The 27,706-nt window shown below is 39.0% G+C and overlaps 3 protein-coding genes and 1 non-coding gene across 6 annotated transcripts in view; 1 reads left to right on the top strand and 3 right to left on the bottom strand.

Annotated features, from left to right (window-relative positions):
• Nucleotides 1-14,013, bottom strand: part of tecpr2 (tectonin beta-propeller repeat containing 2) — a 58,503-nt gene extending 44,490 nt beyond the window's left edge. The window contains exons 1-5 of one of the 2 annotated variants that reach the window (XM_062968491.1): nucleotides 13,874-14,013; nucleotides 3,930-4,177; nucleotides 3,457-3,585; nucleotides 2,990-3,121; nucleotides 418-575 (exon numbers count right to left, since the gene is read on the bottom strand). In XM_062968491.1, the coding sequence (XP_062824561.1) occupies nucleotides 418-575; nucleotides 2,990-3,121; nucleotides 3,457-3,585; nucleotides 3,930-4,163 (653 nt within the window). In that variant the 5' untranslated portion in view covers nucleotides 4,164-4,177; nucleotides 13,874-14,013. Of the gene's footprint in view, nucleotides 1-417; nucleotides 576-2,989; nucleotides 3,122-3,456; nucleotides 3,586-3,929; nucleotides 4,178-4,326; nucleotides 4,944-13,873 lie in introns of those variants that run through there. The other variant, XM_062968492.1, reaches the window with a different exon arrangement.
• cinp (cyclin dependent kinase 2 interacting protein) lies at nucleotides 13,900-17,078 on the top strand. Of its 2 annotated transcripts, none has more exons than XM_062968495.1 (5): nucleotides 13,900-14,041; nucleotides 15,287-15,446; nucleotides 15,659-15,785; nucleotides 16,206-16,329; nucleotides 16,720-17,078. In XM_062968495.1, the coding sequence occupies exons 1-5, from the start codon at nucleotides 13,900-13,902 to the stop codon at nucleotides 16,920-16,922; spliced, it is 756 nt and encodes a 251-aa protein (XP_062824565.1). In that variant the 3' UTR covers nucleotides 16,923-17,078. The 2 variants fall into 2 exon arrangements, with proteins under 2 accessions (XP_062824565.1, XP_062824564.1); XM_062968494.1 differs by having other exon boundaries at nucleotides 13,900-14,131.
• A 378-nt stretch (nucleotides 17,079-17,456) lies between these two features.
• On the bottom strand, nucleotides 17,457-24,764 carry znf839 (zinc finger protein 839). Its single transcript, XM_062968493.1, has 7 exons — nucleotides 24,505-24,764; nucleotides 21,707-22,558; nucleotides 20,599-20,691; nucleotides 19,820-19,963; nucleotides 18,993-19,127; nucleotides 18,380-18,491; nucleotides 17,457-18,281 (listed from the first exon to the last, which is right to left on the bottom strand). The coding sequence occupies exons 1-7, from the start codon at nucleotides 24,715-24,717 to the stop codon at nucleotides 17,983-17,985; spliced, it is 1,848 nt and encodes a 615-aa protein (XP_062824563.1). The 5' UTR covers nucleotides 24,718-24,764; the 3' UTR covers nucleotides 17,457-17,982.
• Nucleotides 24,765-25,292: 528 nt separating this feature from the next.
• On the bottom strand, nucleotides 25,293-25,366 carry trnai-aau (transfer RNA isoleucine (anticodon AAU)). The gene has a single exon. It is a non-coding gene; the product is annotated as a tRNA-Ile (tRNA).
• Nucleotides 25,367-27,706: the final 2,340 nt, after the last annotated feature.

Below are 27,706 nucleotides of genomic sequence, written 5' to 3'. Positions count from 1 at the left end.
AAATATTGATTCTAAAACTCCAGGTTGGAGTTGACTGACAATAATAATCCAATTTTTAAGGACCTACATTCAACTGCCAACCCCAAATAGAAAATACTCATTGAATCACGTTAACGTTTCAATAAACTTCATTTAATCAAATGCCTCACTGTAGTTAGGACTGCTAATTGTATAGACAATAAAAGGGCAGTTTACGAGATTAACATACTAGCCCTCAACATCCATATTGTATATTTTATGGTAATGAACTGAAGTTACAGGAACAATACATGAAATTATCTATTATGCTTCTTTTACTACTAGTTTTGGAGATGAAACATTTCTTATAAAACATTTTAAGAAAAGCTGTAAGGCTCTCAAGAAGCCATTCAAACCCATCTCCATTTACAGCTGCTTGGAACAAAATTTAAGAGTTACTTTTTTCTGGGTTGGGCTCCAACTTGCTTGACAGACTTTTCTTCAGTATAAAAAAGTAGACTTCGTTGTAAAGTGGAGACCAGCAGTACTTTCTGACTATAATCCAGCTGCACAATTGAACATGGCTCTTCCAATACCAAAGTGGAGGTGCAGAGTCCCTGGAAAAACAGAACAAAGGGTGAGATTGTAACGATTTTTCAAGATAAGATCCTGTGTACATTAAAACGTGCTAGGTACCTATGTTAGCTTGGTTAAAACTGGTTCAAATAACAGCTGACTACCTGACAAAGACCCATCTTAATTCAGTTTCCATAGTTCACATCATATAAGACAAAACATTATTCTTGCCAAGATTTCCTTAAGTTGGTGGAATCTCCTTGTCTGGAGATTTTAAATCAAAGGTTGGATGGCCTTTTGCCGGACGTACTTTGATTGTGTGTTCCTTCATTGTAAGAGGATGGACTGGATGGCCCTTATGGTCTCTTCCAACTCTATGAAAGACTTGCAGTATTCAAAATTACTCATTAATTCCAAATATGAGCAGAACTGTAGACCTAAGCTTTGCAAGCCGCCACCACAATACATGAGTAAATATATGCATGCTGTGTGCATGTGAGGGTATCTAGGTTCTAGATCAAGAGTGTGTAGTATAAATCTCTGCATGTGGAGGTGTTATGGTTGAGCCTTCTGGCTCCGATACTAGGAGACGGGGTCGTAAGACTCCTCGTGAGTCAGACTCTTTTGAGGAGCGTGAAAGGAAACGGCTCCGGGACTTATTTGCAGAACCAACAGATGAGGACTCTTTTGAGGGTTTTACCGAGGGAATGGAGGAAGAAATGGTCAGCTCGGAGGAGGATGACATGGAGTGGACTCGTGTGAGGGAGGATTTGGGTGTCACCGGCAATGAAAGCATGGGAGGCGATTGGCGGGTTGCAGGATCAGACCCATGGATGGGCTGGAGGGATGGAGCGGGATCCACAGCTGGGGATGCTGTGGGGCGTAGTCAAAGGTGTTTTAGCTCTGATGAGGATGACGATGATGAGGCACCTGGGATTAGGATGGCAGCTGACAGCGATGATGAGCTTGAACTGGGATAAAATGGGGTTTAGGATCAATGTCTAATTGCGTTGGGCAAGGTAATCTGGACGAACGCTTGGGCTCTTGTTGGGGAACTTCCTGAAGACGGGTGTGATTCGTTGCTGGATACGTAAGTTACTAAGGACACTGGGCATAGACGGCGGGAGGTACTGTGTGGGGTTTTTCTGTGCAACTTGTGTTTAATCTTAATAGCTTGGACCTCCGTCGTCTTTTTGACGGACATTAATTACCTACTCTGGATTGACGCTGGACTGACTGACTTCGACCCCGGATTATCCCTTCTGTGGCTATCGGTGGGACTTGTGGAATTCTAGACGTCTGCACTTGGCTTTCGACCTTGGACCGGATTGAGACCCTGCTGACTGCCGTTACCCTGATTGATGTGCCTGGACCCGGATTTCGCTCGTTGCACGGAGGAGTAAACAGCCTGATTTACTCATCGGTAGATTTTGAGTAGCAGAGAGGAATCTGCTGCCAATTTATTGTGTTCATTCTGACCTTCTGTTAATCCTCTTGTTTGCTAAATTTGCAGGCTGAAGTAAGCACTTTTGATTTAATCCGGATTAAACTCCTGTTTAATCCGGTTTATCCTTTTTGAACCGTTTTAGTTCAAACGGAGCTGTTTTTTGTTACTTTTCACACTGAAGTCAAGTGTTTGCCTAATCCTTTGTTTCCTACAGGCATTTTCAGTTTTGTAACCTCAATAAACTGAGTTTTACTCTATTTGGTGGCGTTCTGTCTTTGACAGGAGGTTTACATTAATGGCACTTTGCAAATTTTGTGCTAACTGACAACAGTGTCAAGGAATCAAAACACTGAAATTACAACTGAATGGATAATTAATTTTACGTAAAATACACACAACTGCACAGCTGTATTTCTGTAGTGTTGGACTGAGTGCAACTGTTTCACATTCAACAAATTGGGAGAGATAAAAAGAAACCATCCCTCCCAATGAATTCTGTATCAACACAGAAAGACTTGTACATGACTGCTCCCTTACGTACTTAGAACAAGCTGGCTCTCTCATGTCTGTTCCAGAACTTCTGTTCAAGAACTTTCTTCCAATAGTTCAGGGATTTTTGCCTGTCGAACAGTATTAGAACCTTGGGTCCTTAAACTGAACATAATGGTGAGATTCCACATAACTGATATTTAAACTATGGAAGCCGCTTTCTCAATATGGGAAGATGGCCTGTAACGTAGTATGATACTCCATCTTTTTATTAATGGCTACTATCGTAGTCATGATGGCTAGATATTACAGGTGTCATGACTCTGAATGCTAACTGCAGAGGAGAAAAGTAACAGGAGAAGGTTATGCTTCTTATGCCTTATTTGTAAGCTTTTCAGAAGCATTTAGAAGGCCACCATGGAAAACAAAGTCCTTTGGCCTTATTTTTAACATGGGACAGGGCAAGAAGCCTAGGTCTCTAGTATCAAGAGTTTGCATTTCAAACAACCAACAATTTACCTTATCTAAATCCAAAGCAGAATAGACTATTTTTCCTTTGTCATCTCCAGAGAATAATTTCATTCCATTAGGACTCCATGCCAAGGCTGTGATGCTACTTTTGTGGAAACCAGAAACATTAAACCTCCGAAGCTGCAAGCGAATGCACCACGTGAACATACAAAGGAGAAAGAGGAGAAAAGGGAAGACATACAGTGACTTGATTCATTGGGCCAGCTTAAATATTAGCACATCTTCCTATCAATCAGACTACTTCATTGTCACACGCATCAGATATTTAACAGAAACATGTTACCAAACAAGTTGTCCTGTCTAATTACAACTTTCAAGAAAGAAAAACCCACCAATGAGTGCTTGCAAGGTGTTTCATTAAGTACAGTTTTTCCTGACTGCCATAAATAAAGAACTAGACAATTTAATGAAACTGTCTTGGACATCTTAGAAGTTTAATTATGTTTGGCTCTTACTTGTTTATTTCTCCCAGGCAATGAAGAGACAAGCTGAAAAATAGCAATTTTGCCTGACGCTGTCCCAACAGCAACCAGATCATCAAAGCAGCTCAAAAGCTTCACAACAGTAATTGTCTCATTTTTCCCCTAATAAAACAAAAGCAAAAACATAGCAGAATTAGTATGCTAATATTTGAGCATCATATGGTTGCTTCTTCTGAGTGTTTTTCTCCCAAACACTGGCAAAAGTACCATTGAGGAGTGTTCCTCTTACAAAATTTGTAAAGCCTGTCTATCAGGATATTATGATTACAAATGGGATTAAGAGATTTAAAAAATCAACAGGGCCACACTCTCCCATCTCTTTTGACAAAGTATACCCCATTAATGTAACCAAGGCAGATTATCCAACACAACACAGAAAGCTCAAAAGAAAATGAAATATTTTGAAAAATGGAGCCATGCTGTAATTAGAAAATGTTTGTCCTTACCTCAAAATTGTATTTTTTCATCTGGTTAAAGTGCCTGCAGTACAAATACAGCATTCCAATACTGCTGCCCACAGCAATGTAGTTTCCATTTGTGTCAAGCGCAGTGAGATACACCACAATGGAACGAAATCCCTTTTGAATTTTTGTAGGAATTGCATTGAGAAGGTAGTACAAAGGGCAGAACTCTTTGAAAGAGGAAGATGGAGTTTCCGAGGCCATTGTAAACATCTGCATGTGCTACCTCCAGGCTGGGGGGAAAATATAAATATCAAACTTTATGGGGGGAAAGACTTTTCCTGTTATGTGAATTACATTTCACTGAAAGGACAAAAAAGTTAATGTTCTCTCTCCCTCATTTTCCTCTGAAAGGGTTTTTTTAAAATATGGTATCACATACCTAATGTACATCTTGTTTAGCTGAGCATAATTTTCATACATCATTTTGCTTTACATAACCTGGAAAGAAAAATATTATAAAGTTTCTTTACATTCTATAGGACACTTTATGAGATTTGAAGGAACTTAACAGCAAGGGCAAATTTTATTTGTTGAAAAAACATCTTGCCCTCCTATTCCATTATTTCGGTATTATATGAACCTATCTTGTTTAATATTATATGAACATATCTTGTTATAACCACCTCTCTTTCCCTCCTACAGCACAGCTGCCAGAAGATCAAAAGATTTTGCTTCCATTTTGAACTAAACAAAATAACATTTTGTCTCAATCTGCACCTGGTGAATCTTAACTATTGTCCAATGCATGAATCATGTAGCCCTCTAGATCAGGCATGGGTAAACTTCGGCACTCCAGGTGTTTTGGACTTCAATTCCCACAATTCCTAACAGGAAGTAAGTAAGTAAGTAAATAACTTTATTTTTCTATCCCGCCACCATCTCCCAGCGCAGCTAACACGGGACAAAAGCCCCAAAATACAAACAGGTAAAACAGTTTTACGATAAAATACAGTAAAATCAACAATTATACAAACAGTTACCTTAAGCAAACAATGCAATAGGCCATCAAAACTCAATTAACAATTAAAATCAAATTAAAATAAAATAGAATAATGGATCAACCAGGTTGGTGGAGGGGATAGCATGGAGGGGGCCACTTGACTAAAGTGCAAAATATAGTTCTAAAGTGCTTTGGGGTCAAGGACAAAGTGCAAATGTTTCTAGACCGATGGAGTGGTAGACAGATGTCCAAATTATTATGTCTGCTCTAAACGAATTCAAGTCCCCAGGGCCAGATCAGCTACATCCAAGAGTATTGAAGGAACTAGCTGAGGTTATTTCAGAACCACTGACAATTATCTTCGAGAGTTCTTGGAGAACAGGAGAAGTCCCGGAAGATTGGAGGAGGGCAAATGTGGTCCCTATCTTCAAGAAGGGAAAAAAGAACGACCCAAACAATTACCGTCCGGTCAGCCTCACATCAATGCCAGGCAAGATTCTGGAAAAGATCATTAAGGAAGTGGTCTGCAAACACTTAGAAACAAATACAGTCATTGCTAATAGTCAACACGGATTTACCAAAAACAAGTCATGACAAACTAATCTGATCTCTTTTTTCGAAAGAGTTTTAAGTTGGGTAGATGCAGGGAACGCCGTGGATGTAGCGTATCTGGATTTCAACAAGGCCTTTGACAAGGTCCCCCATGACCATCTGGCAAACAAACTAGTCAAATGTGGGCTAGGCAAAACTACGGTTAGGTGGATCTGTAATTGGCTGAGTGAACAAACCCAAGGAGTGCTCATCAATGTGTCATTCATCCTGGAAAGAAGTGACAAGTGGAGTGCTGCAGGGTTCCATCCTGGGCCCGGTTCTGTTCAACATCCTTATTAATGACTTAGATGAAGGGTTAGAAGGCATGATCATCAAGTTTGCAGACAACACCAGATTGGGAGGGATAGCTAATACTCCAGAAGACAGGAGCAGCATTCAAAATGATCTTAACAGATTAGAGAAATGGGCCGAAATTAACAAAACGAAGTTCAACAGGGACAAATGCAAGATACTCCACTTAAGAAGAAAAAAATAAAATGCAAAGATACAGAATGGGGGATGCCTGGCTCAACAACAATATGTGTGAAAAGGATCTTGGAGTCCTCGTGGACAACAAGTTAAACATGAGCGAACAATGTGATGTGGCAGCTAAAAATGCCAATGGGATTTTGGCCTGCATCAATAGGAGTATAGTGTCTAGATCCAGGGAAGTCATGCTACTACTCTATTCCGCCTTCGTCAGACCACACCTGGAATACTGTGTCTAATTCTGGACACCGCAATTGAAAGGAGATGTTGACAAACTGGAATGTGTCCAGAGGAGGGCAACTAAAATGATCAAAGGTCTGGAGAAGAAGCCTTACAAGGAGTGGCTGAAAGAGCTGGATAGTTTAGCTTACAGAAGAGAAGGCTGAGAGGAGACATGATAGTCATGTATAAATATGTGAGGGGAAGTCATAGGGACTTATTTTCTGCTGCCCTGGAGACTAGGACACGGATCAATGGTTTCAAATTACAGGAAAGAAAGGAGATCCCACCTGAACATTAGGAAGAACTTCCTCACTGCGAGAGCTGTTTAGCACTGGAACTCTCTGCCCCGGAGTGTGGTGGAGGCTCCTTCTTTGGGAGGCTTTTAAGCAGAAGCTAGATGGTCATCTGTCGGGGGTGCTTTGAATGCAATTTCCTGCTTCTCGGTAGGGGGTTGGACTGGATGGCCCATGAGGTCTCTTCCAACTCTATGATTCTACTATTCTAGCTGTTAGGAATTGTGGTAGTTGAACTCCGAAACACCTGGAGGGCCAAAGTTTGCCTATACCTTCTCTAGATGTTGTTGGGGTACAGTTCCCAGCATTCCTCATCACTGGCTATATTGGCAAGAGCTACTGAAAGTGAAGTCCAACAACATCTAGAGGTACACAAGAATCCCACCTTAAACTATAATTTACAAAGGTGATATTTCAATAAACCATAGTAATGATCAGAGAAACTTTGAACACAATCATACATTATGCTAAATGTTAATACCTTTGATCTTTTTACATTCTCATAGGTATAAGCAAATACCTACCCGAAGTTCATTGTAACATTAAATCATAATTAAGCATAGTATCTGAATCTAGTTATCGAACTATAAAACAGCACAAATTAATGTGCAAAACATGAGTCTTTTCAAATAAAGATGACCACACCTGCGGAATTTAAAAACTTGTCTGAAACCACTAAATTCTATTGCCATAGAAATGTATAAGGAGACATTTGGGGAGAAAGAGCAGGTTCTCATTTAACCTTCTGGAGAAAGCAAACAGCAGTAAGAGTCTCTCCTGCTTCTACATCAACAGTATTTGCAGGAGTGAAACTAATGTACTGTTTCAAGAGTATGAACTTGCTGTTGTTAATTCGTTCAGTCACTTCTGACTCTTTGTGACCTCATTAACTAGTCCACGCCAGAGCTCCCTGTCCACCAGAGCTCCCTGTCCGCCATGGCCACCCTCATCTACTTCAAGGTCAAGCCAGTCACTTCAAGGATACCATCTTGCCCTTGGTCAGCCCCTCTTCCTTTTTCCTTCCATTTTCCCAGTTTGAACTAAGAAGCTGCAAATCCAGATATTGACTCCAAATCAAGATAGTCTGTGGAAAGTCATCATTCTTTTTGTCTCACTCTTCCTATGGCACAATGGAGACAATCATATTGGCTAATGTTATCAATTTAGATGCACCTACACCAAAGAATTAATGCAGTTTGGCAACACTTTAATTGCATGACTCAATGCTAGGGAAATATGAGAGTTGTAGTTTTACAAGTCTTTTAACCTTCTCTGCTAAAGAGCACTGGTGCCGCACTAAACTACAAATCTCAGGATTCCATAGCATTGGACCACAGCAATTAAAAGTGATGCCATCTTCATTACTCCTACACTGTGTGTAGACACATTCAGAATTTTCTGAAAGGATTACTTAAGATACTATATAAAATCTATCAAAAGATCAAGATGTGCTACATAAACACAAAATATTATCACTAGACAAGAGCAAACATGTTTGGATCTTTGATGTCATTGCCAGCATTGTCAATCTGCACAGCACCATGTTCTGTCACGGATCTGACTATTAAACAGGTTGAACATCTATGTCCTAAACATGTGTTTCTGATGTGAGGCCAACACCTGACAGATCATTATGCAAAATAAATGCCTACAAGTCAAAGCAAGTATAACAGATTGAATCTAGCTGAGCCAGTAACTGCATTTTCAAAACACACTGGTGAGAGAGAATGAAAATGAAAGTTATTCTCCGAATATTGTCCCCAAGCTGACAGAAACGTTTAGTGAATCTTATGCCTGAGATCTAGGAATGTATTCCTTCTGCTCCAATCACCAAGGGACAGTCAGGAAGTTCAACATTTCTACATTCGAAAGGTTTCCTTCTGCTTTATAAAGCACAAATGTAACAGATGGACTAAAATTTACCTGGTAAACATGGAGGATCACAATCGGGGAAGCATCACAACGAATGTCCTGCCTAATCCAATGCCCTGTTCTCATGTGACAGACAACTTGCGTAACTAAGATTGCAACCACTAAAATTCATGATTAGAACACTTTTAAAGAGTTTTTACCCACTCGCCCCCATTTAAGCAGCTTTGGCTTAAGCTGTAAAAAAAATAACAGATTAGGTCAACCACTATGGCATCTACTGCAATTAATTAATGGAGCTCCTTCACAACAACCGACAAGATATCACAATTAAGTAATTTCAATGTAAGGATTACAAAATAATGTATGCAATGTACGTACATTTAAAATTTGAAAGTTTTAAATGAATATTAAGTATGATCATTATGTATAAAGCTGGAATAATTGTTCAAATGAGAACAGTGAATTATTAAACGGTTAGGAAGTTTTCATTCCCCTCTTCTTCAAAACAAATATATAGAGAGTCATAATGATACTTATAAGCTAAATGTATGTGCTTTCTTCTCCAGAATGCATATTATTCATATGCTAGAGCAGAAGCACTCACTCAACTAGTCTTCTATCAAAGCATTTTATGGTTATAAGGAGGCCAGAGGTTCATCCAATTTCCAACTTTAAAGCAGGATATATCTGCCTAGCAGAGAAATACATTAGGAAATTACAAATATTTACTTCCCTAAAAGCAACAGGGGAGGGGAGGAAAGACTTAAATGAAGAAGCACTCTCTGAAAGTCAACATTAATTATAGCCACCTTTGCATGGTTATGCTCTTTAAAGAACAAAGTAAAGGCTCTACTCTCAGATCCACCTGACTCAAAAACATGCATAAAAAATTAATACCACATCAAGAGTTTCTCCAGAGAAGAACTGAATAGAATCATGCAGAATAAAACACTAAACTACAGAAAGCTATAAGACAATTGACGTCTATAGTTAAAAGGAGACGCCAATTTTCTACCTTTAATAAAGGCAGAATGATCCAAATGATCAAAAATGCATAAGATGGAAAAATCAGGAACTGGTCACTTTCCAATCTACACATATACAGAAATGAGAAGGTCCACAAAAGCTATTTTTGGTTCAAGAATCCAACAGGTGATAACAGTGGATATTGCAAAATTAATTTAGCAAAGGATGCAGGTAAGAGTGGAGTATTTTAAAGAATTCTTCCTCTTTACCACTTAAGAAAAAAAGCTCCAATGTTAGGGCCTCATCCATAAAAATACAGAAAATACAACTAATAAATCTTCTTGATGTCTTAAGCCCTCTCCATCTACCTGATTGTGTAGAATCTAAGGAGTTTCAATACCTTTATTTATACCTCACATTTTCCCCAAGATTGGGATTTTCACACATTATACACCATATGAACTCAGAAATATGAAACAACAAATGGATATGACAAATGCACAGAGGGAGGAAAATCAAGGGCTAAAATTAGGGATAAAGTGATTTAAAAGGAAAGGGAATTTCCTGAGTAGATTTCTGCCCATTGTTTTAAATACATAGAGTTTTAATCCATGAAGAATAAAGCTATTAAAATTATTCCTTCATATTCCTAAAATTTTGAGATATTACTAGTGTTTTAAGACAGAACCTCCATTATGGTGTTTAACATATACATTGAATAAACTATACCAAACAATAAAGAAAACAATAACTTTCAATTCCAAATTGGATTCCTATAGTCTCCATCAGCAATGCTTTTTATTTCTACTGAAGCAAAACATATATAGAGTACTCTTAAGTTTCTCAGAGGTGAGAGAACAAACCATAAATATCTCACATTCACACTTTCTACATATGCAAACCTGTGATTCTGACATTAAGCATGAATTCACAACCAACTTGTACTGGTTGAGTATCCCTTATCCAGAAATTCAAAATGCTCCAAAATCCAAAATTGGCCACATGGGAGGCTGAGATAGTTATCCTTTTGATTTCTAATGGTTCAATGTACACACATCTTATTTCATGCACAAAATTATTAAAATATTATATATAAAATTTGTGTATAGGGTATATATGAAACACATGAATTTCATGTTTATGTTCAGTCCCATCTCTAAGATATATCACAAAATCTAAAAATAAACCAGAAATCCAAGCACAAGGAATAAGTAATACTGAACCTTTATTTTCTGAGTGGTCTAGAAAGAATTTACAAGCAATAATGAGAGAGGTAAAGAAAGAAACCACAGCTTGAACTGAGGCTTGTTAGAACTCTACCCCAAAATGTGTTCTCAAAGTTGGCTGAAGCAATTCATCAGAGTTCTCTTGAATATGTTGTTGTTGTATGTTCAGTCACCTTTGATACTTCATGACCTCATGGACCAGCCCGAAGAGTTGGAACCCTTGAGTATGTACAAGGTTTTATTACTTTCCAAAAAGAAACCTCTAGAAACCCTGAAGAGTGGTTGTGGGTACTGAAATGATTTGATTTCTAGCACTTCTTTTTGGGAAGTTGAAGATGAGGAGAAAAGGGAGAAATGACATGAAAGCTCCCTTTCCCATAGTAATGCCACTATGGTTGGTGTCACCCAGAGTGGTAATTCATGGTGTCACTCCTATGGAACCCTGTCATACCAAACTGCACAATATTGTAGCTAAGCTACCCGAAATTTTGACAAAATCAGCGACTACAAAACACCAGCAACAATAAAAGCAACTGTGAGTGCTTCTGATATGTGAAGATGAGGCCACCCGATTCAAAGAATGACTGCAATTAGATTATAACAACAGCTCTAACTGGAGGACATGCACATTAGAAGTGTCAAAAAGTAGATTAGCACACTTATAGCCTTATGTTTATATCAATACAAAATGTGTAAGATGGGCTTATAAACAATGTTTTTTTATTATATTTAATTTTGTAGCTGTATGCCATCAAGTAGCTTCCAATTTATAGTGACCCCATCACAGGAGTTTCTGAACAAGATTTGTTCTGAGGGAGGATTGGCTTGCCTTCTTCTGAGACTGCATCTACACTGTGTAATTAATGCCACTTTAACTGCCCTGCTTCAATGCTATGGAATTCCAGGAGTTGTCATTTTACAAGGTCTTCCTTGCCAAAAACAACTCCCAGGATTCCGTAACACTGAGATGTTATGGCAGTTAAAGTGGTGTCAAACTGCATTCATTCTACAGTGTAAATGCACCTTGACAGAGTATGACTTGTCAAGGGTGGGCTTCCATGTCAAGTGGGGAATTTGCACCATGGCCTCCAGAGTTTTGTCCAGTGCTCAAACCAAGATAACATACCTCTCACTCTATCTAACTAGAGAAAAACAACAACAACAACAACAACAACAACAACAACAACAACAACAACAACAACAACAACAGATTGCATGTTCCTGCATGGCAAGAGGCTAGACTGAATGGATGCTGTTGTCTCTTCCATCTCTAGGATTCTAAATAATAACTGCAACTGCAACTACTACTACTACTGCTGCTGCTGCTGCTGCTGCAGACTATATGTTCCTGAATGGCAGGGAGTTGGAAGTGGATGGCTCTTGTCATCACAAAGTTGGAGGAGACCACAACAATAATAATCATAACTGTAATTATTATTACCAGTATTTGTGTGTTTCTATATGGCAGAAAGTTGTAGTGGATGGCTCTTGTGGTCTCTTCTAACTCTAGGATTTTAAATAACTCCAGCAACAGCAGCAGCAGCAACAACAACAACAACAACAACAGATTGTGTGTTCCTGCACAGCAAGGAGTTGGATTGGATAGATCTTTTGGCTCTTCCAATTCTAAGATTCTAATTAATAACAAAAACAACTCTATGATTTTAAAATAATAATAATGTGTTGTCGAAGGCTTTCATGGCCGGAATCACTGGGTTGCTGTGAGTTTTCCGGGCTGTATGGCCATCTTCCAGAAACATTCTTTCCTGACGTTTCACCCACATCTATGGCAGGCTTCCACAGAGGTTGTGAGGTCTCTGAGGAAACTAGGCAAATGGGATTTATATAATTGTGGAATGTCCAGAGTGGGAGAGAGAACTCTTGTCTGCCTGAGGCAAGTGTGAATGTTGCAATTAGCCACCCCACCTTGATTTGCACTGAATGGCCTTTTCAGCTTCAAATCCTGGCTGCTTCCTGCCTGGGTTAATCCTTTGTTGGGAGATGTTAGGCAGCTCTGATTGTTTCATACCTGGAAATCCCGTTTTCTGAGTGTTGTTCTTTATTTACTGTCCTGATTTTAGAGGTTTTTTTTAAATACTGCTTTCAGAAAACAGAAATGCTGGACCACTCAAACAACTACCATGCTAGACTACACAGAGATGCCATTGAAATCCACAAGAATGGACACTTTGAGTGTTTCAATATGAATCATTCTGGCCAATTGCAACATTTACACTTGCCTCAAGCAGACAAGAATTCTCCTACCCTGGACATTCCACAGAGATATAAACCCCACTTGCCTAGTCTCCAATAGACCTCACAACCTATAAGGATGCCGGCCATAGGTGTGGGTGAAACGTCAGGAGAGAATGCTTCTGGAACATGGCCATACAGCCCGGAAAACTCACAGCAATCCAATAATAATAACATCAATAACCAGTGCAGGTGGTCCCGGTGGTGATGGGCACATTGGGTGCTGTGCCAAAAGATCTCAGCCGACGTTTGGAAACAACAGATATTGACAAAATCACGATCTGCCAACTGCAAAAGGCCACCCTACTGGGATCTGCACGCATCATCCGAAAATACATCACACAGTCCTAGACACTTGGGAAGTGTTCGACTTGTGATGTTGTGATACGAAATCTATCTTGTTTGCTGTGTCATACAATAAAATAATAATAGTAATAGTAATAATAATAGCATGTTCCTGCATGGCAGGGAGTTGGGAGTGCATGGACCTCTTTCTTCCAATTCTAAGATTCTAACTGATGGACTGGATGTACCTTGTGGTCTCTTCCAACTTGTGATAACAATTATTATTATTATTATTATTAACGTGTCCCTGTATAGCAAGGAGTTGACGTGGATGGACCTTGTGGCCTCTTCCAATTCTGATTCTAATTGATAACATAAAAAACACACACACACATTGTGTGAAGTCCTAGACACTTGGGAAGTGTTCGGCTTGTGATTTTGTGATACGAAATCCAGCATATCTATAATTGTAGAATTCTAATCGCAATTATAATAATCATAATAATTTGCTGAAACTGGATAGCCATTTCAGTGCTTCCCCCTCATCCTCGTTTAAAAGGTTCCCATCCTTTTAAAGTACTGACAATAATAATAGGAACAACAACAACACACTTCAACTGCAAGGGCAGGAAGAGTAGCTGAGTAGCTTGAGCTTGCCCAAGTGGGAGCTGCCATTACCCATCATCCCCAGCAACGTATTTCCATGGCGACCACAGGGAACCCCCGGATTCCTCCTGCCCGTCCCACCAACGACTAGGCCGCAAGCTCTTCCCTCAGTCCCTCACTCACCTCAGTCAGGTTCGGCGGGGCCCCTCATGGCGGCCTTGCCTGGAAGGGAGACCCAGCCAGGCCTCGGAGGCCCCCGGGAGAAGGAGGCGGAGGCCGGGGCGGAGCTTGAGGCGAGAGGTTGGGCCTCGCTTCCTCCTCCTCCTCCTCCTCCGGCGACGGGGATGGCCGGTAAGCGCGCTACGCCAGGCCGCAGCTGCACTGTGAGACTCACTGCACAACATGGTCACTGTGTAGACTCACAATGCGCTGCATTACAGGGTTAGTGTAAGCCAGGCCTAGGCCAGCTTGGGCCCTGCAGTTGTTTTGGACTTCAACTCCCACCATTCCTAACAGCCTCAGGCCCCTTCCTTTTCCCCCTCAGCCGCTTAGCAAACCCTGCAAATGCCCATTTGTTATCAGTAAATGTTTGACTTTTTATACTTATTTCATATACAGTAGAGTCTCGCTTATCCAACGTTCTGGATTATCCAGCACATTTTTGTAGTCAATGTTTTCAATATATCGTGATATTTTGGTGCTAAATTCATAAATACAGTAATTACAACATAACATTACTGCGTATTGAACTACTTTTTCTGTCAAATTTGTTGTATAACATGATGTTTTGGTGCTTAATTTGTAAAATCATAACCTAATTTGATGTTTAATAGGCTTTTCCTTAATTTCTCCTTATTATCCAACATATTCGCTTATCCAACGTTCAGCCGGCCCGTTTACGATGGATAAGCGAGACTCTACTGTATCTATATACCTGGGTGGAAAAAGGTTACGAGTGCTGTAGATCAACAGGACAGAAGATCCAGCAGCAATATCTTCAAAGACCTTTTTACAATCAAAACTTGTATCAAATATTTCTGTACCAAGCCACTTATTAGCTCTTATTTAAAAAAGACAAATGCCATTATTTTGTAACATAGTTAGAATAAAGGTATATAAATATCAAGTCGAAGTTGATAAATCTCTGCAGCAAGGGATTTTGAGATTTGTCCTGCATAATTGTTATTGTACTATTGATTTTCTTTGGTGTGCATTGAGCGTGAACACCATATGAACGTTCTTTGTCCTCTTTTGGGAATTGAAGGTTGACAGCTTTTTCTTTTCTCTGCTCTCAGTAAATCATGCTGGTAGTGTGCTCACATGGGAAAACAAATTGACAGTATGGCACCATATTATTAGTGGCAGGTTTTGTATGTTTATTGAATTGTAACATTACAGGGATATTATCTGCATGTATGAATCAGCCCTGAAATTCCATCACACAAGCCAAAGTTATACATTACAAAATGTTTCATGTTATAATTGTAGCTTAGTGATTGGTTGTGCAGAAAAATTTGGAACTGTGATCAGCATAAGATGAAGCTTTTTTTAAAAATAAAAACGATCTTGACTTTTTGATTTTGTGTTTTTGACTAGCTAAAAGTTCAACTCCCAAGACACCTTCATTATCTGTCAGTGCAAGAAAAATTAAAGATAATGCAGCAGATTGGCACAATCTAATAATGAAGTGGGAGACGCTAAATAACAATGGATTTACGACTGCTACAAAAATTGTGAACATCAAAATTGCTACAGAGTGAGTATATTGAGAAAAAAACTTGTGATCCCTATGCAAAGGTAATCTTTCTATAATGGGATTGTAAACAAATTTAATGAGCTTCTAAATCTGCTTTCTTTTTCACCCTTATCAGATATGTCCCTTTGATAGAGACATGGTATAAAGAGATCCTAGAGTATAGGGCAGGGAGCTGCTACAGTAATTCTTACATACTGATTATTTTTCTCTAGATCAAAAGAAAACAAATTGGAAATAGAGCATGACGATATTTCCTCCGAACCTGGAAAACTGTCATCTGACTACAATGTAGAATTAGAGGCCTGCTGTACAGAACTACTCGAGATCTTCAAAAATATGGTACTATCTTGTTTCAAAACATTTCCATTGTTCTCTGTTGTGGATCAAGAGAGGTGATACCCATATGGCAAGTCTATGGAGAGCTTCAATAACTACTTTATGTGCCCCAAATCCATTAACTGGAGAGCAGGAGGGCATGAGAAATAATGGCCAGTTTTAAAATGAATCTGTACTATACTTATCATTCACAAGTCTCAGAAGGAAGCTGTTATTAATGCCTGTTATAAAAATGTCCTTCCGTAGCCATTAATGGTAACCATTTATTACTGACTGCTCATCCTGATTTGTGGTTAGTCTTCACATTTCCACCTCTGAAGCCCTACTTACTGATTATGTAGATCAGATAGCTGACGCAGATGAAAATTATGATCATTTACTGACCACAAGTTTAAATTAAAATGTTAAATATTAAATTTTTAGGTAAAAATACATCATAAAATGGAAAGACTATGTTCAACAACCAAAGGGATCTGCAACTTAGAAACATACCATCACGGAGATCATGCAAAACCATTCTTCCATACGTGGCCCACTCCTTACTTCTGTAAGTTTTTGTCTTTTTGATTGAGGAAGTTTTATTTTAAAATGAATAAATTATATCTTAGCTCTAAAAGAGAGTGGTTCACTAGAATACAGGGGCTTACTAAAAGTTCATAATTCATGATATTCTGGAATTACACAATAATTTCCAGATTTTGTACAAATAAACCAGCATGGACATCACAAAACTTGCACCAGGATTCTGGTTATAGATTTGGATAGACACAGAACTTTAGGAGCTCACGTAGTGATCTCATTCTGAAGGGTTGATTTAGCTTGGAAACCAAAGGCACACAATCTAGATAATATTGAATATGTACAGAAACAGGTTTCTAAAAACAGAACACAAGAGGACACAGTTGAAGAAATAACTCCTTGATTTTTCCCATTTCAGATGAAGTTTCAGTCAAGCTGTTGGACATGTATTCAAATGAACTGAAACTGAAAGAAACTATTGTTCAAGAGATTGCTCATACTGCTGACCAAAATCTCATGATGGTTTACTTATCATCATGGTTATACCAGCCGTACATCGAGAATACCAGCACAGTACTACTAGAAAGTATGTTATTGGAAACCGGACACAGACCTGCCTAACCCTTTCTACTTGAAAATTGCCATGATGACTACTATGTTAATGTTGAGTTTGAAATTGTATTTTTGCTTTTGTACTTCCAACTTTAAAAGTGGATTATGTTTATTTTCTGTAACCTTGGTGGGGTCGCAAAAAGAATAAAAATAGTTCTAAAGCAATGTTTCTGTCTTTTAACATCTGTTTTCTTTGGTGCTGTTTTAGCATCTTTTCAAACTTTGCTTTTTTCACTCTGAAGGTTTGAGTTGATTCACCTACTATCAAAATATCTTTCTGCATGAGGCATCTATGCGTTAAATGCAAAAATTGTCATGGAATGTCCCACCCCTGAATTCATTGAATCTATGCTTGGAAATACTTTCCTATTCCTTGGTTCAGGATGATGAGCCAAATATATTTCATTGTTTTAGAGATGTTTTCTTTCTTCCAAATCGACATGTTACTTTCAAGTAAGTGGAAACACAAGTACTTATCAAGCACATAGTCCAATCTTAACTGGGACTGAGGTGTGTTTTTAAAAAGAACACCTACTGAAGCAGTTCTAAATCATAGATCATCATTTATTTTGTCAATATCTTCTGTAAAGTATGTATGCTATTGGATATTACCTTCCCATGCCATACACGTTCATTTTTCAGGCAGGTTAAAGACTGAGGAAATAGAACTGCAAATATTGATATTTAATAAGAAAAATATATACATTTTAAGAAGGTTGCATAATGCATTTACAAATGTTCTTATATTTTAATTCCCACCAAGATCCTTGCTTTATCATGGCCTTGCAAGCATGATATTAAACATTTTCACATTTTCCAAAGCAATTGCTTGAATCTGAGTCATAGCAGCATTAGCTTGTTTCAAACAGCTGAAATAGAAAACTCTGTCTGAGATTCAACTGATCTGCTTCCATAGTGTTAAGACTGTTTACAAAATCGGACCATTTAGGATGCTCAAAATCTGTCAGTAGATTGTCTTGGTTCCTTTCACCTGAAGCCTTTTCTGATTTTCAATTTGATCGTTTCCTTCATGCTCTGACCAAGTAGGATTCCAATCATTTATCAGATGCTAAATATTTCCGGAACTCAGAGTCACTTCATTTCCTTTGCTCCAACTTGAGCTTGTTTGCATGAGCTTTTCATCTGAACTTACTGCACTGTTAGTTGGCAGTGTTTCACCCCATGAAGATAAGCGGCCTGAACAATCCATTTCTGATTTCTCTGAGGGTTTCATACTCTCAAGCCTCACTTCTGTGCTTTGATCATATAAATCCAAGCCATCTTGATCATTTACAATTTCTTCAAGTAATTCATGTTCCTCTTCCCATAATGCATTCCCAGACTGAACATTTGCTGCACAGTTCCCTTCTAGAATAAAATAATGATATAAGTAAACAAACACATTTTAGATGCATTGGTTGGTAACCATTTTTGTTACTGAATATTGCTAATTGAAAGATTATTACCCATGGAGCCACCGCCTTCTTTTCTACTATGGTTTGAATAATCAATATTTATGTTCTCCGGTAGATAATCCACTCTGCATTTTTTTGCTAATGGTAACATTTCATCTGAAGGCTGTCAACAGAAGTAAGGAGTAAACACTGTTTAATTAACTTTGGAGTGATTTTTAAAAATTTAAAATTTCAGTAATGTAGAAGTAGCCCTACTTCACAATTTCAGTAGTACTTTTTGCCACATATGAATCCAAGATGTATAACTCAAGTTAAATTCAACATTATTACATGTATTACACATAGAATCAAGCAACAAAGAATATCCTGAGTTAATGACAAGAATGTTTTTAATATCTCTAGTTTTATGCAGAAGTAACATAATTCACATCATTATGTCACTAAGTAAAACATTTGATACAGCTACAGTGGACAGTCAGATTTTTGAAAGAAGAATTTCAATCCAGCCATGGCACATATGATGGCACATATGATGGCACTTGTTAAGGTAAGACAAACCCATACTTTCAATAGGCATCAAAATGTTTAGTCTATGATTATGATTCTAGTGTACTGTCGGACTGGGACATTCTTATTAAGATGGCAGAATTCACAAGTTCACTACCTCAGTTGCACATTTCTGTTCCACAGTTTTGGTAAACACACAATCACTAGTAGTCTCAATATATTCAGGAGAACAGTCTACTTGAGTCTTTTTCAACAGAAGAAAACAGTCTGTAATTCCTAGTGATTCAGCCACCTATGAAAGCCATAAGAAAAAACAACAGGAATTCAACAGTACTGCAAGTGCCAAGAGAAATTTCCCCATAAGAAATCAAGCATTAATATTAAGATTGATTGAGTAGACTGCCTGCCTCCATATCTAGCTGTTATATAGGAAAGACCTTGTACATCTGTCCTAGACTAGAAAAGAATGTTAAGCTCTGTAAAGTACTCCTGAAGCCTTATCTATATTTAATCATTAAATTGAGCAGTTCATGAATGTCAATGGTATCTTCTTACCTCATCAGGAAGTTAACCTTCCTAGAATGCTCTATATACAATAAGACTTGAAAACTTGCTGCATCTGTTTTTAAATTATTGACCTAATTTAAAAACCAAATTGTTGTGTTTAACTGTTGTTGAAGGATTTCATGGCCAGAATCACTGGGTTGTTGTGAGTTTTCTGGGCTATATGGCCATGTTTCAGGGGCCTTCTTTCCTGACCTTTTGCCCACATCTATGGTAGGCATAGATGTGGTGTTTACTTTCTAAGAATAGCAATAAGGTATAATATTAAAAAAAACAAGATAAGGATAGTTTTGATCAGGGATATTCTAGGTCCAACATTTAAAGTTAATCTTTACTTTCTTTTTAAAGAAATTATGCTGTCTGATTTCACCCACATATAGTTAGGTAATAGAGAATGGCTAACAACAAAAACACAAGTACCTTCTCATTGTTTACTTCCACTGGCTTTCTTAATTCAGGGTTACCAAAATAGTCTTGGCACATCCTCTTTACCATAGCATGAAGCTCTTCAAATTCCCGGTATACATCTGGAAAGAGTGCTTTTTTCTGGTACTTTTGCTCTACCTGGTAAAAAACAAAGCTATTTAAACAGCACAAATCACAAGTAATAAGTCCCATTCAAACGGTAATCATGAAAAATAGGCACTAGGAGATTATACACATGATATGTTAACTATAGGAAGAACCTTTTGAGTCCCATCCAAGAAATCTTACTTTTTTTTACCCTCACAATTCTTTTGACAAAACTAGCTACTTTGTTATGTTTGGAATTCAAAGTAGAGATGCAAGTTCCACTGGCTGGCTGACTTAAACCAATATTTTAAATGAACAGTAAATAGGCAACTGAGTTTTAAGGTTAATATAGATAATCAAGACTGAATTTCAAAGTCCACAAGCTTACTTAAAAAGCATAAATCCTGGCTTCAAGAAAGACACCAACTATTGTAAGCTTTGAGACAAGCCACTCGCATTGGCTGGATTGCACTTGCTGTCTGATAAGAATTGTTTTATTTACAGGAACGAAGTTTAGAGCAAAGTGAGAAATACGATACAAATCTTTTTTGCTTCTCCCCTGCAATTCCTCGTGGACTTTGTTAATTAGGATCACTCAGTTTTTAACTCATTGCTATAATATTAGATTAAATGAGAAAATGCAAGCAAAATCTTCATGAGAACTGAAGTTCTCTTAAGAAACTTACCTTCATCAGTAGAAATTCAAATACAGTAACAAGTTTTGTAAAATGTGGAACAGCCTGCTCCATGAAATCTTCATTAGGAAAATGCTGACTCAGCTAAAGACAAAATAATGTATTTAGAGAAGCAAATATTGCTTCTACGTCCATGTACTTACTTCTAAATGATCCAAATCATACATGAACCTGGGGGCAGGGTCCTTCGCTGCCCAGACTTTTTCTCACTGCCCAGACCCTTTCCCCTCATCTCCCTTTCTGTCCACTTTTTCTCACTGTCCAAACCTTTTTCACTCACCCCCCTCGCTGCCCAGACTTTTTCTCTCCACTCAGACCTTTTCTCCTAGCCTCCTTCACTGCCCAAACTTTTTCTTGTGGCCCAAACCCCCTCACATGTTCTTTGCTTCCTAAATCCTATTTCCTTCCCATTGCTCAGGGGATGCTTTGATTGTGTTTTTCTTGCATGGCAGAAGGAGGTTGGACTGGATTGTTTCTGCTATTATTATTATTATTATTATCATCATTATTACTACTACTACTACTACAGCTGGTGGCCATCTGTTGGGATGTTTTGATTGTTTTTTCTGGTATGGCAGAAGGTGGTTGGACTGGATGGCCCCGGAGGTCTTCCATTGAAATACTGTTAAGTTTATATTGGTTAAAACTGTTCTTCACTTTAAATATTGTACTGTTCTCTTTCCTTTTTTGCACTGTGTGAATTAGTTCACATGAACATTTGCCATCCGACACTGGCCTGGCCCATTCCTGATATATATACATTACATATAATATATAAACATTTCTTGGAGCGCCACAAGAAACTTTTGCTCCAAAAAGGGCTCCGTTGCTGAAAAAGTTTGTGAACTCCTGGATTAGAAGATTTGGGAAAACTTAAATGTCCCTCGCCTCCCAAAATAAATTTTACCTGAAAAAAATTAGGGGTGATGAATATTTTTCCTGATTATTTCCTTGACTTTCACATCTCTTTCTCTGACTGAGGTTAGAGGAAAGTGGAGGTAGGGATATTTAATGGAAGACCAGAAATGAGCACTACACAAGTAGCTTTTAAAGATTATACCCAGGACCCTGACAGTTCATTAGAGAAAATATATATTACCTGTCTCTCGTTCTCTTTGAGAAAATCTTTTTCCAATTCTGTGTCTATTCCGCTTTTGTTTACCAAGGTAGCAGTAACTGATGGTGCTTCACTGCTTCTTTTTCCAATGTTTTCTAGCAACGTCTTCTTTTGCGGTCTATTTATAAGGAAAGATTGAAATGGCTCTTGTTGTCCATGGTTTGGATTAAGTTTATAGTGCCGTGCCAATCCTCCTTGTCCTATGTAGGATTTTTCACAACTTTGACATTTAAACAATTTTGGCCTGAGGTCATTTTTCAAGGAATCAAATAATGTACATGTTTCTGTCCCCTTGCCACCTTCATCATCTTCTAAACTCAGCTCAGAATAGTCATCAGAATCAGACTGATGACAGTCAGCCAAATCTTCTGTTTTAATGAATTTATAATCCTTAGCTTTATATTTAGGAGGACATGAAACTCTCCCAGAACGGGTCTTCACCTTCAAGGCCTTTTTAATCTTCTGCTCTTTTTGCTTCTTCTTATGTTTTATAAGTGAGTTTGCTGAAATCAGACCACTATTTGAAGAATCTGTGGGAGCTTTTTCAGCTGGTTTGTTTTTCTGTCCATGTGTTGTTATCTTACCTACAGAAATTTGTCCAAGGAGGTGTAAAGGGCTATGCAAAAGTAACTGAACTGTAGGTTTGGAAGAATTATGTAAGAAAATTTGCTGAGACTCAATTCCCATAGTAGGGTGTATCTGAATAATTTGAGGATTTACACCAAGTCCTAAAATCTTGGAATTTTTTTCAACTGGCTGAACTGTTGTTAAACTTTTGGGATGAGCCACTGCAGGACCTGGGGTTGATTTGTCCTCCTCTTTTTTCTTCTCAGGCTGTATTTGGACACAAAAAGTTTCCAACTGATTTTAACAAAGCTTTAAAAATATTTAGACACAAATTTACACACACACCTCTACAGACTTAATTGTCCACTTCTTATATATAAAATGATTCCTGCAAAAGCTCAAGCCTCACAAATGACTCTGCATAAGTGTGATTCATTCAAGCATGTCCATTGCTTAAAGTGGTGGTTCTCAACCTGAGGTCCCCAGATATTTTTGGCCCACAACTCCCAGAAATCTCAGCAAGTTTACCAGCTGTTAGGATTTCTGGGAGTTAGGGCCAAAAAGATCTGGGGACCACAGGTTGAGAATCACTGGCTTAAAGCCTAGGTATCCAATAATGCCTTACAAGTATAAGGAATAGTCTTCGTGGCCTACCACCTCAGAAGTGGTTTGCAGTTGAGGCAAAGAAAATCACATACTCAGTTTGAAATGTACCTTAATCAAGTGTAGCCAAGTGATTTTAACTTTTTTTCATATCAGAGGAGCGACTTGAGAAACTGCAAGTTGCTTTTGGTGTGAGAGAATTGGCCGTCTGCAAGGATGTTGCCCAGATGTTTTGATGCTTTACCATCCTTGTGGGAGGCTTCTCTCATGTCCCCCATGGGGAGCTGGAGCTGACAGAGGGACCTCACCTGCTCTCCCCAGATTCAAACCGTCAACCTGTCGGTCAGCAGTCCTGCTGGCACAAGGGTTTAACTCATTACGCCACTGGGGGCTCCACTGTTATTTTAACTAACCTGTAAGTTTAATTCTATTTTAATTTTTATATGTTGTAGATTTTAAATTGCATTGTTTTGTAATGGTGTGAAATGATTTGATAAGTTGGCACCAAGAGATCAGTACAGCATTAGTATTTCTACAAATAAATATGAGAGTATTGTTGAAGGCTTTCATGACCGGAATCACTGGGTTGCTGTGAGTCTTTCGGGCTGTATGGCTATGTTCCAGAAATTTTCTCGCCTGATGTTTCACCCACATCTGTGGCAGGCATCTACAGAGGTTGTGAGGTGAACCTCAGAGGATGCCTGCCAGAGATGTGGATGAAACATCAGGCGAAAAAGCTCCTGGAACGTGGCCATGTAGGTTGAAAGACTCACAGTAACCCAAATATGAGAGTAATCGACATAAGATTACATAAGATAAGCATACAGTTAAAAAAAAAACTGTACAGTTAGATAAATTGTAGGGAGAAAGCGGTTATAAGCCAAAACCTCTAGTCTGCAACTTCCTCTGAAGGAACACAAGCCCTTTGTTTAAAGGGAAAATATTACAAAAGCCATGGACAAACACCTGTCAGGAAACACACATTAATAATGCATACAGAGAACCACGTGTACGCAAAAAGTCAATTAGAGTCGTGTAAGATAAGGATCATTAGGCAATTGGAGAACAACCTGCAAACACTAAATGAAAGAGTAAAAATCCTTTAAAAAGAAGTTTGCTAGGAACCCACTAAGCTTTGTGCCTAGCACCATGTAACTTCCTATTTCTACAAAGAAAAAATGTTTCTGAATATATCTCTGTATTGACTTGAGAGACCAAAGCCCAGACATGGGAAAACTTTGGTCCTCCGGGTGTTTTGGATTCCAACTCCCACAATTCCTAACAGCCTCATCTACACTGACCCTTTAATACAGTTCGAAGCTAGCTTCAACAACAAACTCCCATGAAAAGAAAAACCTGAATGCGCCTCAGTGCTCTGTGGTTTGTGTCATCACCACCCCGGGCTTCCAAATGGTTCCAGGATTTCCTATGTAACCATTTGCACAGGAAAACCTTTCTTTAATACTGGTTTGGAACTGCATTAAATAGTTAGTGTAGATGAGCACTGTGACCATTTCGGGACACCGAGGACTCAGGTGACAGCTTTGAGTCTATAATAATCGTCGTCATAATAATAACAGGCCTCAAATAAGCCAGAAAGTCTATATTACCTTTGGCGGAAGGAGCCTAGTAAAGGCCTCAGCCGCCTTCCCCGATTTCTCTTGTAGCTGAGCCGTTTTCTGCAGCTCCTGGAACGCGCTGTAAAAGATGCTGGAAGCGGGCGGCAGGGATGCCGGAGAAGCAGAGGTCTGTGGGTCCAAAAGAACCCTCGAGGAAGCCGACTTTTCCTGAGAAACGACACTCGTTCGCTCAGGAGCCGCCATCTTGGTAATTAACTAAGGTTGAAATCTCATCCTTCTGCTGCTCACGCGAGAAGCGAGAACGTAACCAATAGAAACGTTTCAGTCGGCCTCATCTGACGTCATCAAAAAGCAGGAGGGTGGCAGCGGAAGCCGACAGGAGACATATTTCGATTAAAAAAACGCAGTCGAGCTTCCTACCACTTTCTGTCCTATTCTACAGTATAGAAACCAAAGGGAGATTATAATGGTTAAAATTCAGTAGGAGAATGAATCTACACTGTAGAATGAATGCATTCTGACCCACCTTTAACTACCATGGCTCAATGCTCTGGTATGATGGAAGTTATAGATTTGCAAGGTCCTTCACCAAAAAGTGTTGTGTCTTCAAAATGCCAGCCATGGCAATTAAGGGTGGTGCCAAACTGCGTTCATTCAGTGTAGATGCGGCCATAATGTTAAATCAGTGTGCTGCTTTCGTAGTCCATTTTCCTTCTTATATGCATTGGAATGGCTTTTTAAATACATATTTTGCCTTTCTAAGGTTTTTTATTTAAATGTACAGTATTGCTATTTTTAAAAACAAAATAATTTCCCTTTGGCCCGTACGGGGATCGAACCCGCGACCTTGGCGTTATTAGCACCACGCTCTAACCAACTGAGCTAACCGGCCACTTGGCGCAGCAGATTCCTGCACTTCTCCTTGGTTACTGACACATAGCAAATGTTGTTTATTTGTGTGGAATAAATTAGTACAGTAGAGTCTCACTTATCCAAGACTCGCTTATCCAACATTCTGGATTATCCAACGCATTTTTGTAGTCAATGTTTTCAATATATCGTGATATTTTGGTGCTAAATTCGTAAATACAGTAATTACTACATAGCATTACTGCGTATTGAACTACTTTTTCTGCCAAATTTGTTGTCTAACATGATGTTTTGGTGCTTCATTTGTAAAATCATAACCTAATTTGATGTTTAATAGGCTTTTCCTTAATGCCTCCTTATTATCCAACATATTCGCTTATCCAACATTCTGCCGGACCGTTTATGTTGGATAAGTGAGACTCTACTGTAATTAGTTTTAGGTGAATATTCAACTTCCTTAAATAAAAAAAAGAGTTTTATTTTCCATTTTATATTTTAAATTAAAACTGCACAAATAAAATCTGTACAGTGCTCCATTTTATGTACTGGAATAATATTAAACTATTTTATTGTATGTTGTTGGGCTTGCCAACAAGTCATGCCAGACTAATCTGACCTCTTTTTTCGATAGAGTTACGAGTTGGGTCGATACAGGGAATGCTGTGGATGTAGCGTACCTGGATTTCAGTAAGGCCTTCGACAAAGTCCCCCACGACCTTCTGGCAAACAAACTAGTAAAATGTGGGCTAGACAAAACTACGGTTAGGTGGATCTGTAATTGGCTAAGCGAACGAACCCAAAGGGTGCTCACCAATGCGTCGTCTTCATCATGGAAAGAAGTGACAAGTGGAGTGCCGCAGGGCTCCGTCCTGGGCCCGGTTCTGTTCAACATCTTTATTAACGACTTAGACGAAGGGTTAGAAGGCACGATCATCAAGTTTGCAGACGACACAAAACTGGGAGGGATAGCTAACACTCCAGAAGACAGGAGCAGAATTCAAAACGATCTTGACAGACTAGAGAGATGGGCCAAAACTAACAAAATGAAGTTCAACAGGGACAAATGCAAGATACTTCACTTCGGCAGAAAAAATGGAAATCAAAGATACAGAATGGGGGACGCCTGGCTTGACAGCAGTGTGTGCGAAAAAGACCTTGGAGTCCTTGTGGACAACAAGTTAAACATGAGCCAACAATGTGATGCGGCTGCTAAAAAAGCCAATGGGATTCTGGCCTGCATCAATAGGGGAATAGCGTCTAGATCCAGGGAAGTTATGCTCCCCCTCTATTCTGCCTTGGTCAGACCACACCTGGAATACTGTGTCCAATTTTGGGCACCACAGTTGAAGGGAGATGTTGACAAACTGGAAAGCGTCCAGAGGAGGGCGACTAAAATGATTAAGGGTCTGGAGAACAAGCCCTATGAGGAGCGGCTTAAAGAGCTGGGCATGTTTAGCCTGCAGAAGAGAAGGCTGAGAGGAGACATGATAGCCATGTACAAATACATGAAGGGAAGTCATAGGGAAGAGGGAGCAAGCTTGTTTTCTGCTGCCCTGCAGACTAGGACACGGAACAATGGCTTCAAACTACAGGAAAGGAGATTCCACTTGAACATCAGGAAGAACTTCCTCACTGTGAGAGCTGTTCGACAGTGGAACTCTCTCCCCGGGGCCGTGGTGGAGGCTCCTTCCTTGGAGGCTTTTAAGCAGAGGCTGGATGGCCATCTGTCGGGGGTGCTTTGAATGCGATTTCCTGCTTCTTAGCAGGGGGTTGGACTAGATGGCCCATGTGGTCTGTTCCAACTCTACTATTCTATGATTCTATGATTCTATGGTCCCCATGTGAGCCGCCCCAAGTCCCCTCAGGTAGATGGGGTGGGATACAAAAATAAAGATATTATTATTATTATTATTATTATTATTATTATCTGTGCTTAATTTGAACTTGTTAGCATTCAAAGGCATAGCAGAGTTAGGCCCCTTCTACACTGTGAAATAATCCAGGCTATCAAAGGGCCCCTTCTACACTGTCATATAATCCAGTTCAAAGCAGATAATCTGGATTTTACATGGCAGTGAAGAAGGGCCTTATATCTATGTATTTGTTGTGTGTCTTCAAGTACATTCAGTCCTATTTTGCTTGGCCAGATTTGTTCAGAGGTGCCTTTGCCAGTTGAATAAAATCCCACATTTTTTTGCTTAGAACTGAAACATATGGCAGTGTGGAGTCAGATAACCCACTTCAAAGCAGATATTGTGGGATTATCTGCCGTGATATTATGGATTGTATGGCTGTGTGGAAGGGCCCTGAAAGTGGGCCCTATATCCCAGGATCTTAACCCTGGTTTTGTTTATCCCAGATT

The sequence above is a fragment of the Anolis carolinensis genome, chromosome 1 (assembly GCF_035594765.1).
Source record: "Anolis carolinensis isolate JA03-04 chromosome 1, rAnoCar3.1.pri, whole genome shotgun sequence".
NCBI lineage: Eukaryota > Metazoa > Chordata > Lepidosauria > Squamata > Dactyloidae > Anolis > Anolis carolinensis.
This window is presented reverse-complemented; position numbering and strand designations above follow the sequence as displayed.